General features: G+C 38.8%; 1 protein-coding gene across 5 annotated transcripts in view; it reads left to right on the forward strand.

The window, feature by feature from the left end:
- The first annotated feature begins 852 nt into the window (after positions 1-852).
- fryb (furry homolog b) overlaps positions 853-16,704 on the forward strand; it is a 42,880-nt gene continuing 27,028 nt past the window's right edge. For 4 of the 5 annotated variants that reach the window (XR_013786222.1, XM_079448951.1, XM_079448952.1 and 1 more), the window contains exons 1-7: positions 853-1,298; positions 12,038-12,228; positions 13,461-13,514; positions 14,187-14,326; positions 15,366-15,456; positions 15,653-15,732; positions 15,923-16,003. Coding sequence is in view for 4 of the 5 variants with exons in the window: in XM_079448951.1 (XP_079305077.1) it covers positions 1,100-1,298; positions 12,038-12,228; positions 13,461-13,514; positions 14,187-14,326; positions 15,366-15,456; positions 15,653-15,732; positions 15,923-16,003 (836 nt within the window). In the remaining variant the exon portion in view is untranslated. Of the gene's footprint in view, positions 1,299-6,927; positions 7,116-12,037; positions 12,229-13,460; positions 13,515-14,186; positions 14,327-15,365; positions 15,457-15,652; positions 15,733-15,922; positions 16,004-16,704 lie in introns of those variants that run through there. The other variant, XM_079448954.1, reaches the window with a different exon arrangement.

Genomic DNA, 16,704 nt, shown 5'->3' on the forward strand with positions numbered 1-16,704 from the left:
GACAGACCTTGGGAAGAGACATTGGCCTTCTTTGGATCCATTTCAGAAAGTTGTTTATTGAAGAAAAGGGCAGTTTTGTGTTCTCTTGAGGGAGTGGCCGGTGTCGCTGTTTTACTTTCCCCGCTCCTTTTCATCAGCTCCCGGGCTCTTTCAGCCCTAAACGTCTGCCAGGATCAGTGCAAACAACTAGTAGAATAAGTTAGTGTTTCCGTGCTGGCCTTTAAAAGGTTAGTGCTTAAAACAAACAACGGCTGTAGGTCAGTGAACAACGTGGGTATTTGTGAGCTTAATGTTATTAAAAGGTGGTCCAAATAAACACCCTCGCCCAAGGACTCTAGAAACTCCCCAAAAACAAAGTAACAGTGTTAGAGCAGATTGTACAGAAAAGAGCGATGGAAATGTATGCTGTCTGTGATTTATGTGTTTGTTTTGTGAACACGTAGTATTCGGGAATCAAACTCAGGGGAACACGGCGCCTTGACAACGGTTTGGAAAACACCTACAGGATGCAGACACATAGCAGCATCTTTGACTTGGCAAGCAGGAGTCTGTCTTAAACAAGCTAGTTGATGCAAAACAGAGGCAGGTCATTTTGAACATGCTGCTTTCTCTCTCCAACAATGGATATGCATCTTCCTCACTCAATCTGATTCTCCATAAAATAAACACAGTACACACAGCAGCACTCTTCCCATGTATCATCTCCTTCGTACTCCAAATCTCCACCTTCTCTCTCTCACTTACTCATTGTCTCTCACTCTCAAAATAGGCGTGTCCGTCTTGAGTAATTTAACACCTGCCCCATTGAGGCGTGTTACTGTAACTGGCTAAACAGCCTGGACCTGTGAGAGCAGACAGAGAGAATTAGCACACATCCCTCTTTGAGGAAAGCAGAGTTGCTCTTCTACACGTTTCTACTTCCTACTTCAGCACTCAAACACCTGATACAGAGAGAGGAACGGGAGAAAAAGATCAAACTAGAGAAGAGACGATTGGACAGAAAATTATAAAATAAGGAGCTATCAGAAATCAGATCCGTATCCATGCTGATCCAAAGCAGGTGAAAGCGGTCCCTCTCTTTGTCGGCTGTGTGTCGGATATGTCCGTGGAGGATGTCGGCAGCACTGGAGACGTGGTGGATGGTAAACCATACCCTTGTGAAGCTCAGAGTCAGGATGGGATTGTTTTGGTCCAGATGGCTGGTCTTTCCATTCATATGTTTGCACCAGCAGACTTTAAAGGGAAATTCAGGAAGATCCAACCAAGAAAAAGACCCACCATTAACATCATCAGAGAAGGTACTGCTCAAGGTTGTGTTTTTGGTAGTCAGACACACAGACATTTGCTTTTGTGATGTGTTATGACATGAGTCATGGGATTTATTGTGATTCGTCTTTAATGTGCTGCCAAGAGGTAAACACCTATCCTTACCTCACACATAGCACTTCAGGCTCATGTTTCTGGAATTTTGTAACCTTTTTGTATTGAACAGTCAGTCCACTGGCAGCCTTCAATTTGCTCACTGTGCGAAACTCTGACACAACGCAATGATGTCATTGTCCTGTGATTCTGGTAGCCTTAAGGTAAAGATCATTGAGCGGCTGGCTGATCTCATTGAAACTCGCTGGTTCTGGTTTCACACTAGTTTTCATGTACTTAGTTCCGGCTTTTGAGAAATTGGTTTAAGATCAGTTTTAAAAACCTCAACGGTAAAGATAAGTATCTAAAACTTGATCTGTAGACACTTGGTTAGACTTGGTGAGTTGAGTTAGAGACTTCCTCTGAGACTGAACTCCTCCGGGTCTGCCATGCATACGTGACCGAGGGTGGGATTGGGGGAAGGGTGGATGTGGATGAGAGATAGCATCAGTATCAGGAAAGAGATCGTTTTGGGTTTAATTAGACCTTAGTTAAACCAGCCTCTTAAATCATCCGGAACCACAGCTGGAAGTAATGTATGCAAAGCCAACTCATTGCTTGCTATGTTTCGTGTGAATAAGCCAAAAGCAACTATGGTAAGAAAAACAGGTCAAACTTTAGATTAGGGTCCAGTTCTCACTGTTAACTACAACTTTTGCCTCAGTAAACTCCTTATTACTTCTTAAAAATTAAGGGATGTAGAATAAGGTCATGCAGAATGAGGCATTAATGTGTGCTTTATATGCAATAATAATAAACAATAAGCAACTAGTTGATAGTGAGAGTTAGACCCTAATCTAAAGTGTTACTGAAAAAATAAAGCACAACAAGGTACAGTGTGTTTATACAGCACGGCTTTAAATAGCTTGACTGAATCTTATAAGTATTATAAATAAAGAGTAAATGTAGCATGTTTATGGAGAGGAGAGAAGAGAAGAGAGTGAGAGAGACAGAGAAAGTTGATGTGTATAACATGTTTCAGAGGTTTGATCTGTGGTGCGAGATGTGGTTGAGATCTCTCGTGTTTCCTCTGGTACTATTGTCCTGGCTGTTACCCCTAAAGCCCCCAAAAAACCCTAGTCGGATTATATGAGGTTTTCTGCTGAGCTGGCTCATGTTTGTCTACCCTGATTGCTTATTCAGAGCTTTACTGAACAGGTGTGTTTGAGACCCTCACAGAGCCTCACTGATGGTTAGCTGATCTCTTATCAAAGGAGAAACCAGCTGAACGCAAAGACGTCATTGTTGTCAAGTTGCAATAGTTTGAAATAGAGCTTTTCAAATTTGGTTTATATCAGAGAATATTACATAAGATTGTATTTCTCAAGGTTTAGAGTTGATTCAAAACAGAAATTCTAATAACACTGCATATTCATTCAATGCATATTTAAACTTCGCAAAGGAGCATGTTTGGGTTTGGAAAGCTTGCAGATGGCTGATGTGTGCGTGTTAACGTTTGAAAGGGTCTCTCTTGGTTCTCTTTATTTAATTTTAGCATCATGACCCATCATTGACTTATTGGAACCAATCCAATGAATCATGGGTTCTGCAGACCAGTATAGCAGCCTGCGCCGACATAGGACTAGTAACCCGATATCAGTTTCTGCATGGTTATGAGTCAATGATCCCTGTGCCAGAGTCTGAACAGCTGGCAGAGGCCGACTGATGCTCGGAAAAATGGGAGTTTTTTATTAGATTATAGTTTATCTGAGCATGTCCAGCGTGAAGCATCACCTGAGAATCAAACCTGGTTTGAAATTACGTTACATGTGAATATAGATATTGAGTAATATAGTAAAACACGGCCTTACTCAGCATTTACTTGATCCGTCAATAATAATGTTATGGCATGTTATTTTGTAACTTTGAAGAAAAGGTTAACACCTCTCTTTGTTGGGATTATCAATTTAATGTCACACCTTATTTCTTTTTGAGCAATTGAATGTCATTTCCCACATACTTTCTTTGTACGTCACAGTAGTATTGCCTAATATGTTTATAATAGAAGAAAGGATGGTCATGCATGGTGGTTAAAACTATTTGTGATGGTTCATGTTTTCATTTAGTATGACAGTACAGTAGGTAGTTTTAGAAAAAGAGCACCCATGTTGTTATTTCCTCGTCGCTCCGATGGGCCATGGATTTTTTACTCTTCGATTTTTTACTCGTTGCTCCAACAGGCCAATTTTCTTTTTATTCTACAAGATACCTTCTACTTTGACGTTTCATGCTACAAAGAAAGTCAGACATGTTTGGAATAGCTTAAGAGACAATAAATTATGATTATGACTTAATTTTATACTTTTCCAGTGAACTATCCCTTTAAATTATATTTTGGAAGCGGCCCACCAGATAAAACCATGAGAGCATTTCTCTGCACTGGTGGAAGTGATGGGTGTGACCCCAGCTGCCATGGAGATGTGCCCAGGGCAGCTGGGATAGCTCAGCGTCAGCTGGGAGGACTCCCCAGTAGCTGTAAAATCCTCAGAGAGCGAGACACTCCTCATCTCGAACCACTACGAATAAAGTCGTCCAGAAAGAGACATTATTCATTTTTACTGATTATTTCCACATTCTTCCTGTTTATATATGCTGACATTATTAATCAAGCTTGGTGTGAGGTGCTTTGTCAAGAGTAAGATGTTTTATTGCGCTCTATTAGGCAAGCTGCAGCTATGCATATACATTTTATTTAAAAGGCACTTTTACTTATTGTACTTAGTATCACCAGTGAGATGCATGTTATATTTTCCTTCATAATATTACTTTTCGGTGGCACATCTTGCAGAATAAAGATCAGTTCTCCACTGTTATACATTGGTTTGGATGTGACGGCATGTGACTGATCCTTGGCCAAAGTTTTTAGAGTGAGAGCTATCATACACCGCTCTATTTACATGCTTCATCAATCACATTGTCAAATACGACAAGCTCCATCTAGAGTGAACAGCAGTTCGTTTCAGCAGTTTCAAACAAAACTCATTGCAGGTGCTTTCTAAGGCACTCCTTGATTTTAAGTATTTAAAGGTATACATTGTGGTGTTATCTTATTTTACCCAGACAATCTTAAACTAACTGAGCTACAGGAGCACTGTATAAATTATTAAGTTCACAGTTTTCTTGGAGATTTTAAGAAAATGTGTGATGTTACTTTGTGTTCATACGTTTGGTTTTCAGTCAAAGTCCCCATGAACCGTAAATTGCAATTTACTTCCCTGTTCTTGCGTTTTACTGCGAATTGATTGGATGTATACAGTGTATTTTTAAATGGAACTGTCAGCAGACTGACAGTTGACAGGGATGAGTTAAAGGATGCTCCGCCCAAGCCGTCTAATTTACATCATTTGTGATGGATTGTCGATTGTGAGGTCACGTGATTTTTGAAGCTATTTACAATAAACGGTGCAATATTTCATGAAAAAATATGAATTGTTTTTTTTATTTCACTGAGACTTTAAACAGTTAACCAAAACTCCTAGACTTCTAAGGAACATTTTTGCTAGAAACATTTTCATATATAAACACAGCTGAAAAGTGTTGGTGTTTATACGTGTATATACATTTTTAAAATGTAGCTGAATAAATATTGTAACATTTAACTGACATAAATTAAATTAATATTATTATTTGTGAGAGTTTTTAATGTACGAACTGTAGTGTTTATGTCTTTCTTTCTTACTACTTCTCTTCTCTTTTTATGTTCGCACGTGCACGTTTTAGCCCACGGCAGCCATTTTTTGTTACCTAATTAATTTCACATTGTAGAGGGCTTGGCAACTAAGAACCATAATATCCTTAAAACCTGAGGGTGTGATCTATCGATCACCAAGCACTAAAATTCAGAGATTCATCAGATCTGATGCACAGTTCTGAAACCTATGGGACGGTCTAGCTAAATTACCTGTAAAATCGTAAATGTTCAATAATCTTATTTGATATGCCTGTGTACTTGAACATGTTTGATTATCAGAAGTCAGGGCAAAAAAAAACCCAAGCAAGAACAGACAAAGAAGAAAGAACAAGAATTTCTGGAAAGATAAATAGTGGAGAGGAGAACACGTCCGGCAGCTTGCCAACCGCTGTTAGCAAAAATTACATCCAACCACTTTCACATGGAAACTAGTTATTTTTATCCGTCCAAAACTCATGTTTTTGTCTGATGTGACTGAACATCTAAGAGATAAGCATCACATTCTTTACCTGATGTATATCAGCCGTTATCGCAACATACTGTTATGTTTGTTCCAGTAGGTGATGATATGTACCAATATAAAGTATGCAAAAGTTTTATATATATGCCATTTGTTAATATGTTTTGACAATTAAGTTTTAATACAAAAATGTGTCCAGATTCTTTACAGGGATACTTTCATTACATACTGTATCTTAACCCTTATCCACGTTATTTTCTTGCCACATTTGCCGTTGCTACTCAGAATAGGATGAAATGATCAGACCAGACCTACAGGTTCTCGTAAGATGGACTATGAATGAATTGCCTCCTTCTTTTTCTTTCTTTTCTTTTCAACATGAAAGAGATTAATATAGTAGATTCTCATATAATGTAGACTAGCAAGCTTTTAGAGTGTTACCCGGTGGTGACAGCACTGGATTTCAAAACAAGGCTGTACCTACTGCATGTCTGTGTTTGTGAAGAATGACAAGACAGTAATGTCTTATTGCTGATGCAATGTACAGTGATGTAATGTGAACCTTTCACATGAGCCAAATTGAACATTTAGTAGTTAATTATTCAACCATCTTTGACATATTAAAACATCCAGAATAATATTTTGTTCCATTGTTTGAGTGTGACTTCTGTATTTGGCTGCAGTGTGGCGTGTCAGCCAGCAGATGGTGTGATGATGTAATCCCATTCACTCATAATGCATCTGTGAACACACATGACGTGTGAGTGTGGCTGTTGCGTAGTTCTCTAGCATGTTCCCCTGCTCGGATACAGGAGCTGCAAGGAAATCCTGATACTGCTTGTGTTTTTTTGCAGCATCTTGACATCACATTTAACACCCAGATGTTTATATATCCGCCTTCTTGCTGCAGTGAGTCTGTTGTGTTAGTGTTGAATGTCTGTGTGGTTAAAGCGATGCTGTATATGTAGAGGTCATCACAAGGACACAGCAAATTTCTTGACTTGTGTTTTTAGATTATGTTAAACACAGATAGTTCACAATTTCATTAGTCACATCTGTAGGCAGCAAACAAGAACATCATGGTACGGTTGTTCTGTACTGACCTGGCCAGCCAGTACTGCGGTAAACAAACAAACCCCTCCTCCCTCTCCGTATTCTTGATGCCCTCCTCAGTAGGACTGTACGACACAAACAGCGCCTCTCTCTCTTTCATTCTCTGCCAGCCAATCCTCTTAATGCAGGGTGGAGGAGAAAGAGGCTGATGAGAGTGAGTGTTTTAAAGGGAGGGAGGGGGCAGGAGAGCGAGCAAAACAGAAAGAGAGAGATGTAGCAGGCAGTCTGTGCTCAGAGCTGACACAGGACACGTAGGGAGAGAGTTCTGCAGCGTGTGACGCTGTGAGCCGTCCTCCCTGCCTGGACTCCCTTTAATCCCTCCATCCCTGTGTCGCTACGGCGACCGAGCCTGCTACACAGCCATGGCCAGCCAGCAGGACTCAGGCTTTTTTGAAATCAGCATCAAGTCTTTGCTCAAATCCTGGGGCAGCAGTGAGTATAGACTCAACACACATACAATGTTTAACAGTCACGCATGCTGCGGCTCGATATGTTTGCTGGTTTTCTGCAGGACACGGAGTTCAGAGTTGTGTACCGTCACGTCACTGCTTTGTTGTGATCATGTGATACATATTCTAATTATACAAGGGTTATACAAAGCTACAAGGATGTTATTATGGAGAATAATAATTTTGGATGCACGTATCTGATTTAATAGTCTTTGGCTGTAGAGGTCGCATTATGTAATGGCGGCAGAAAGAAGAGGCTCTTGACGTTACCAGGACGATTTTATCTATTATTTTTCATCGCGTGCATTGCTTCGCAGTTATGACCATGTCATCCCTCAGTGTGCGGACTGTGTGTGTGACTGTATAGTGAGTGTGCACAATTTCAAGGTTATCTTTTGTCTCAAATTAAAATAAAGACTTGACATTATATTCCCGGTGATGTAAGAATGTGAAAAAATATTTTATGTTTACAGGGTCAAGTTGGGATACAGAGTGTTTAGAGTGTTGTTTATATTTTTTGTTTAAACTATTAAGGGACTTCATACTTCTAATACTACGCAAATAATAGATTTTATTGTATGTATTGTATATGCTCAAAATATAAACATAAGAGTACAGACCTAACTAATAAAAAATACCATTTGGCAAATACTTTACTTTGTCCTATAATATATATTGTCACAGTCCGTAATACAACATTTAATATACAGTACAATAACAACAATAAGAAGCTGAATGTCAGATTAACTTTTAGGGTTAATTGTTGGGATAATACATTTACTTTGGATTTTAAACATAATTACGTTTATTTTGGTGCAAAATGTTTTATGGGACTGGTAAGAAATGTTACATCATTTAGGCTGAGGGATCCACCTTATTTTTGAACGTGGAAGTAAACAATGCATTCTTATGACTATCTGCTAAATGACTAAATGTAAATATAAGTAAACGATGTGACTTGTGTGTGTACTTCCTTTTGTCTTGAAACTTAGCCAGTCGGTGGAAAACAATGGAAGTGGTGTCGTGGGAGAACGCAATCAAAACACTATTAAAAACATTTCTGGTGAATATTTTTCACACCTGTGATGTATTACTCGGTGGGAGGATGAAATGGCCTGATATATCATATGAAGATATATTAAATTATTTCGCATTTTCTCTTGGAGTTGACGGGTCTTCGATGCACGGCTATAAAAGCACAGAGACTTAAGTTACCACCTTCAAACGATGTTTATAAGATATTGTAGTTAAATTGTCCAAGAGAAAGGGCATCCAGTAGGCTAAAATAATGATTAATGTATGCAGATCATAGGGTATCGACATCCAGATTCAACTCTGGTGTGTGGATTAAGGACAAAACAAATGTTTTTGTGTCAAAAGACATTTTTTGCGTTTGTACCGGCTATCATCGCAATGCTTGTACAGAACCTTTGGGTTCCATAATAAATATTTACTAGCCAGTCAAAACAGGAAACTTGTCTCACTCGCAATACGCCTGCCATTTGCTATAGTGGCTCACCAGAATTCTCAACACAAACACGCAAAGATGGCGGCACCCATATTTACGCCAAAAATACGGTGGATAGCTCAGTTCCGGTAATGACCACTCACAGTCCTACAGTAAACCTTGGGTTGCCACTCTGCACTGTGTTTATGTGTGTTTCTAACCTGCATTGTCAGCAGACGTGGAGCTGTCAGCTGAAAGTGTATGCTTTTTAGCTGTCCTTATTGTCACTTTAGACTGTATTTATAGCAAATGATTTTAACAAGATGGATTAACAATTAATCAAGATTAGATGGCCAAAGTAGAACAGATAGAAAGAGTCATATATGTGACCTATATATATGTGGTCTTAAGTAGCACAATAATTTTTTTTGTAAAAGTCATACATTGTTTGTGTCAAAATAATAAATGTTTCTTTAATGCCAAAACTCATTCGGATATTTAGTAAAGATCATGTTCCATGAAGATATTTTGTAAATTTCCTACCCTAAATATATAAAAACTTTATTTTTGTGAGTGGATGGCTTTCTACGGTGCCTCTGATTAACAACTTCAAGATTCCAGAGTTTGAAACAGTCGTATCTCCGCCAGATATTGGCCTATCCTAACAACCCATACACTAATAGAAAGTTTAATTATTCAGCTTTCGGATGATGTAAAAATTGACCCATAAGACTGGTCATGTTCACATACATGCTTCGACTCCAACATGCTTGTTTCTTCAAAGGAGTGGTTAGAATTATGGATTGCGTTATTTTAAGGTATTTATTAATACGACTGATGTCATAATGAAAAGCTTTTTAATGTCATGATGCTCATTATGATGTCATAATGGCTCTATATGAAATAACAATGTTCATTTTAACACAATGCTCAATATGACCCCATAAAAGCACTCGAGATATGTCGGTGACCACCAGTGATGATGTCGTAATGACTGCCAGTGACAATATCTTCTGCCTACCATGTCTTTTAGAAACAGCAAAAATATTTTGTTGTGTGTTCCCAGTAACAAAAATGAATGTGTTAGAAAAGTGTGTGTGTGACTGCTGAGGTTTCGAAGAGTGTGTGTGACTGATGAAGTTAAATATAGCCCCACAGCACCCCCCCCCCTTTTCTTGCACCCTCCCTCTCTCTCTCCCTCTCTCTATCTGTGGCCAAAATTCCAGCCTGACCTTCAGTAAGGGTTTGCTCCTATCACAAGTCTATGAGGAGCAACACAGGAAGGCTGTGTTCCCCTATTCCCAAAACTCCAAGAACAAAGTCCCGGTATCCCAAGTCCGTGGCTTAAGATAGGGCTTCCCAGTATGGAGCCGGCCCAGAAAGACAAGCTGGGAATACAGATGGCAAGCATGGAACTACAATGGTGGTAAAGGGCTAGTTTTGTGTTGGATTACTGGAACTCACACGACCGCACCATGGAGCTTTCTCCCGTGCGGTGGAGTCGGGCTAGCTTCATCAGCTTCATCAAGGGCCTTGGTAGGTTTCACCGAGCAAAAGGTCTGTGAACGTGTGGGTGTTCATGCTTACTTTAAGGAGGTTGCATTCTGTGGATTCCTGATGGTGCGTTCAAGGCTCATAAAGTGAGTCGAATATTTCACAATTTCTTTCCAGCAACTTCCCTCCTCGTTCTGTTACAGCAGATCTGATTTGACAGCAACTTTGGAGCTGTCAGCTGACGTCCACCGTTTGTCCATAAATAACGCTGGCGCTAATGTTATCTGCAGATGACTGTCAAGCCAACCATACGTAGGGATTTAAAATCAAACATAAATACATTAAAACTGACATCCGTTCCGGTTCTTGTTTTGATGGTTTGTGGCTGATTGCTGTTCAATAACTAAGGTTTTTGTCTAAGTGGCTTCTGACACGGTACGCTTTTGTAGATGTCATTTCAATTGTTTTACCCTTGACCCTAGTGGTGAAAGTCTGCGGGCAGGGTCATGAACTCCCATTGACAGGGTGTGAAATTTAGTCTCAGGTACTGAGAACTGACACTGATTGCAAAAATTATTTTATTTTGCAATTTCCGATTGTAAAATATCAGCCTGGCGATCTGAACATTTCTCAACTGTCTGAAGTTTGCATCTCTAAAATGCTCATGGTCAGATGCTAGAATTACTTCAACAAAACCCTAAGTGCTAAACGCAGCTTGTTTCATATAATTTGTGTCATTGGCTGAATTACACTTGTGGTTACTTTCCTAATAGACTTAGTAGACCTGTATGTAAGTGGTGAATTTTGACAGTGGACTGTAGTTTAATATAGCAGAAACAATGTAATAGCTGTTGTTGTATGGAGGAATTTATTATCATTATTATAACCTTTGATTTACCAGGAAAAGCATATTGAGATTTAAAATCTCTTTTACAAGAGCGCCTGGCCAAGACTTTACAACACAAGTCATGGATTTACACTTAACATTCATCCATACATACAAACATTATCAATATTTCAAACACAACACAAATTAAATCAAGTTTTAAACTAAAATAAAAAAAAACTTGTAAAAGCAGTTTCAGCTTCCATTTTATCTTTAACCTTTTAAAAACATCATACGAGACCAGCTCTCTAAATTTCAACTTGCGGGAGCAGCAAATTTTTCAGTTCGCATGGAACAAACAATAAAAATAATTCCTCCGATCGAAGATTGTATCCTCCTACTTGCTTACAGATATAGTTCTGTAAATAAGAAGGGGGCTGACATAGGATGGAATTATATATAAAACATACCCATGTTAAAGTCTATGTACGGACATAGCAGTCCAACCAACACTAGCGTAGAACACACAGCAATGTGTGAGGGCCCTACAATGTGTTACAAACCTCAGCACAAGTAAACAGTGTCCAAAGCATGTAAACAGGGAGAAGATGCATGCATCAACATAGTCCTGTACAGACATAAAAGTATTAGTCTTTTTTTTGATGACTTAATTCTTAACATCCCTTTTAACCTTTTCACCAACTGTTGAACATGAAGAGTAAAAGAGAGTTGTCAATTAATTTTATTTATCATTATGATAAATAATGGCTCCCCTGGCCCCGGCCAACCGGCTGATGACATGGTCATGACAAAAATGAAAACACAAGCTGCTCCAGCCGGGCTGAATGTATGATGCAGATCTGTGGACTTTCAACACTGACTCATACACAGCCAAAGCCATGTGCAGCATTTAAAGTCCCTGTGATGTTGCGATAGTTTTTACTTCCGTATTTTGACGCATTTCCGAGTGACAACTGAAGACCCACATTGATAAACTATCTACAATAGCTGCAATATTTCATAGTTAATTTTTATTTCACTGGGACTTTAAGACTTCTAAAATATCTACTAGTGATTCATAAGAATTGTTTTCAAATCATCAAAATGCTCTATTGAGACTGTCATTTTGTGTTCTCAGCATCCCCCGTAGGAAAGCGCCCCCTCCCCCAAGTGAGCAGCGCTCCAGGAGAGCGGAAAGGTCCTGTTGCCACAATGCCGGTTACCGTGGACCCCGAGAGCAAACCGGGCGAGTATGTCCTCAAAAGCCTGTTTGCCAACTTCACCACCCTGTCAGAACGCAAGATACGTATCATCATGGCAGAACCACTGGTAAGAGACTTCCTGTTCTGAAAATGTACATAAATATTTGGTGTTATGCCTCAAACTTGTATAAACCAGACTAGTCTAGTTTTTTTTAACCAGTTCCCTGGTTTGCTGAGAAGTCAGGAAAAACAGGAAGTGTACATTAACTAATTAAGACAGCGGAGAAGAGATATCTAACAGCCACGTGAGTTACTAATGACTCGGCTGGCAGGAACTGAACGTTAAGACAAAAATATCTTCAAACGGCACTAATAGCCGTGAGATATCGTGTCTGTTTTTGCCGCAGTAGCTCAGGTTGCCCGGTCTCTCTATATCACTGTAATTCCATTATGCAGGGGTGAGGTTTTAAGTGGTCAGAATGGCTTTTGTCTACCCTGTACAGTCCAAGCAGCTCAGGATCCAAACAGGAATTAGTCAAGCTTTCAGTGCAACCATTATGATATTCCTATCCTGAATTTCTATATCACCATATCAGGCCAGATTTGATTTTATTTGTGCGTGCTTTACTCAAAGAAATCGATTTTATATTTGTGACTTTGTTTACGGTCAGCAAGGCTTGAACCCACGACCTTTTGTGCTGCTAACACAAAGCTTTACCTTTCTAAATTTAAACATTTTTGATGATGCAGCTTGTTATCCAAAGGAAAAATCTGGTCTAAAGCCCTTTTTTTAATAACGTTTGATGGTCAAATAAAAATTTCAAGTGAAAGAAAAAATGATAGTGCCTATTTTTTCATGAACTATTGCGTTTATTGTAAATAGTTTATCAATGTTGTTCATTGTCTTTTTAGAAATCGTGTGCCCTCATAATCTTTAGCAAAAATCTGAAAATGCACTTCCGTCCTGTAATGACTGTCCATCTTAAATTATGTTTTTTAGATGGCTTGGACTTCAGTCTGCTGCCATTTCCATTTCAAAACGCAGCAGCTGTTTTTATACATCCAATCAAATCGCAGAGAAAGATGAAAGCCACGCCCACTATTTTTATCATTAAAAATTCCATTTCACTAGGAAATGTTCCCATATCGTAGCGTGTGTGTGTTAGTAGGGTTAATCACTTGATTGAACTCTTGACCCAGTCCTAGTTAAGATGTTCTCTAGGCATCATGGCCCAAGACATCTGTATATGACACATCTCATCATGGTTTTCATTGTAGTTCCTGCAATACAAAAGTTTCCCAGCTGATGTTCTGCATTCTTTGATCCATGCCTCATACATTTTCTTTCACGCTCTGCAGGAAAAGCCCCTCAGCAAATCTCTACAGAGAGGAGAAGACCCGCAATTTGATCAGGTGAGATCTTGTGACATAGTCTGTGTTCTCCCTGACATTTATATTATCATGTGCTGCTGATATGCTCCAAACCTCTTCGCTTTTTCTTAGACCGTACAGCGATGTAAAAAAGTCTAATCTGCTCCCTTGCCGTCAAACTTTTCTTGCCCATGTCTATTTGTAGATTAATTTTTGTCATCATCAGTCATGACCTAAAAATAGCTTATAGCTGGCACTGTGTTGGCCTGACTTTACCCCTCTTTATTCAATACTTAAGCAGTGTGAACACGTGTGTGTGCTGAACCATGAGCACCTGGGTGGGTGGGGACATACCAGGCTGTCTATGCCAAGACACCCCATTCCACTGTTTAGTTTTGCCCAACCCAGAAGAACACGTCCCTCCCTCTGACTTGAATGTTCTCCCATAGTAAAACAATATATAGGGGGATAAGTGAACCGTAATAAATACTATTAAGAACCGTATTTAACTAATGAAGATGTTTTTTTAATTCGTTTTTTCCGTCCTTCAGTTTCCAAAGTAACCGAATTGTTTTCAAGCTGACACTGGACACGAAGTCCTATTAATGTCATTGAATACTACTCTTTCAGTTTTATATCAAATCTTTTGAATAATATCCATATCTTTATCAGTACACAATGAATGTAACCTTGTATTTTTAATGGTTTCCACAGTTGATCAGCACTATGAGCTCTCTGGCTGAGTACTGTCTACCCTCTATCCTGCGGACGCTGTTTGACTGGTATAAGAGGCAGAACGGGTTAGAAGACGAGTCTCATGAGTACCGCCCACGTGCAAACACCAAGTCAAAAAAGTAAGTTCCCATTACCTTGTCTTTGGTTCCAAGTCTGAAAGCAACTTTTGGAAGTCACTTAACACAGTTTCACTTTACTTTATTTGATATCATATATGTGCTTATACCAGATTTTGCTAAACTTGAAGTGAGTGTTGTACATAGTTGTTTGCACTGAATTATGTTACGTTTTATTTATCTTTGATGCACAAATTTGTTTTGTGGTAACAACCATACAGAATTGTTCGATGGGTTGAAATCATCTTCACATATTTCTTATTCATTAAGTGTTTATTATGGTATGTTAATGGACAAAACAATGTCACATTGCTCAATGATTCATTGTTGGTCTCACTCCTACAAGTCTGTGTTTGTTTAGTGACTAGTCTGATTTAGTGCCTAAGCATGTTAATGGTTTTCTGTGCCGCTGTGCACGTGTGTGTGTGTGTGTGTGTGTGTGTGTGTTTGTTGATATGAAATCTAGCGGTGCGAATAGCAATGTGTGATTGATGGCAATCATCAGGAAGCTTTGCTTTCATTTGATGAAATATAATCTATAATCAGACATCTTCTGGATGAGACCGCCACAGCTTATCCAATATTATTACTAGCCACATGGGTGCGGAGATCAGCTGTTTTTTAACCATTTTATTAGATTTGCATCATCAGCTGGATGTTCTTCCTGTGAACATTTTTAAGCAAGACATTTTTCATATGGTTGGAAAATGCTGTGGCTTTATATAATTTGATATTAGCTCCAAAAAGGCAACACATATGCACAAGCAATATTACCTTTGATTCAGTGCTCATTACAGCAAAAGTGAGATTGTGAGTTTGCCAAATAAATTGAATGTGATCAAATAAAAAAATTGTGGTAAAATAGTACAAGCCAAGCACATTTTTCTGATGAAATTGATTCATGTCCGAGTGAATACACTGTTTGCAGTTGGAGTAGCTTCAGAATCAAACACATACTGTAGAAGATTTGAGAGCTCTCACGTATAGCCAAAGTGATTGTGGTTCAATCTTTTATTTGTCTCATCTCTTTCTCTATTCTCAGTGATGAACAACAGAAAGATTATCTGATGGAAAGGAGGGATTTAGCAATCGACTTCATATTTTCACTGGTTCTTATTGAGGTTTTAAAACAGGTAAGTGATGAATGAACTACGAAAAAACTGCACGTTTATATATGTAAATACTGTATAAAAAGACATCTGCATGCAGATTAAGATTGTGGTTAAAATCTTAAGTGTTTTTATGGTAATTCTGTTTTTGTAATTCAATGTCTTTCTCTCACGTCACATATCCCTCTTTTTTTCCTCTCTTTTCTTTCTGTCTTTGTAGATTCCTCTCCACCCTCTTCTAGATGGCCTCATTCAGGAAGTCATTAACCTGGCGTTCAAACACTTCAAGTACAAAGAGGGGTAATAGTCCATCCCTATTATTTCTGTATATTTACTCTGCATCTGATTGCATAAATCTGCAAAATTTTTGACTCATAATAGTGAAAATAATAGAGCTTTTACACCTTTAAATGTTAGTGTTGTTAGGTTTGATGAGATCTATAGAAAAGCCACAGGGATGGTTTATTAAGGATATTGCTCTGTCCTGCAGGTACCTTGGGCCCAATACTACTAACATGCACATAGTGGCTGATCTGTATGCAGAGGTGGTTGGTGTCGTGGCTCAGTCCAGGTAAAGATCTAAAGATTTACAGTGTCAACAAAGTTATTTGTGTGTAAAATGTTGAGTTTACCACGGCTAATCAGATCCTATTCGATGTTTAATATACATTTATGCGAATTTGACGTTGGACTATTGCAGTAGATTTGACTTGTGTTTGATACTTGCAAATTTTGATGCACCCAGATGTCTCTCTGGATGGGTTAAATGCAGAGGTCACATTTCGGGTATGGGTCACCATATCTGACAAATAGGTCACTTTCACTGTTCAAATAAAAACGTTTGCAAAAAAATACCCATCTCTCAGTGTGGGCATGGCATTAGTTTCAATGACTTATGGTAAAGCCAGCGACCTGGTTTTGGGCTTAAAATGATGGCAGTATTTTTCTGCTTGTGACAGTGTCTAGTGTTAGATGAGGCACTAATGGGACGCCATTAGCCTGATCGACGAGACGTCTAGTCAAGTTCACAGGACACTTCATCAATGTCACACCATTATGAGTCTCTCCCTATCAAAATGAAAATGGCCTCTTTTCATATTCAATAGTGAAAAAAGACATTGCAAGTTACGGTGTGTGTACATGTGTCTGTAGATAGTAGAAATAAAAATGTTGGGTATGTCCATTTAGATTCCATGAGATAAATGGTGTGTGTGTGTATTTACAGTACAAATACACAAGGTTTCTTTATTACTCCGTGTGGGAAAGTAGCCA

This window comes from Barbatula barbatula (genome assembly GCF_947034865.1).
Source record: "Barbatula barbatula genome assembly, chromosome: 24".
NCBI lineage: Eukaryota > Metazoa > Chordata > Actinopteri > Cypriniformes > Nemacheilidae > Barbatula > Barbatula barbatula.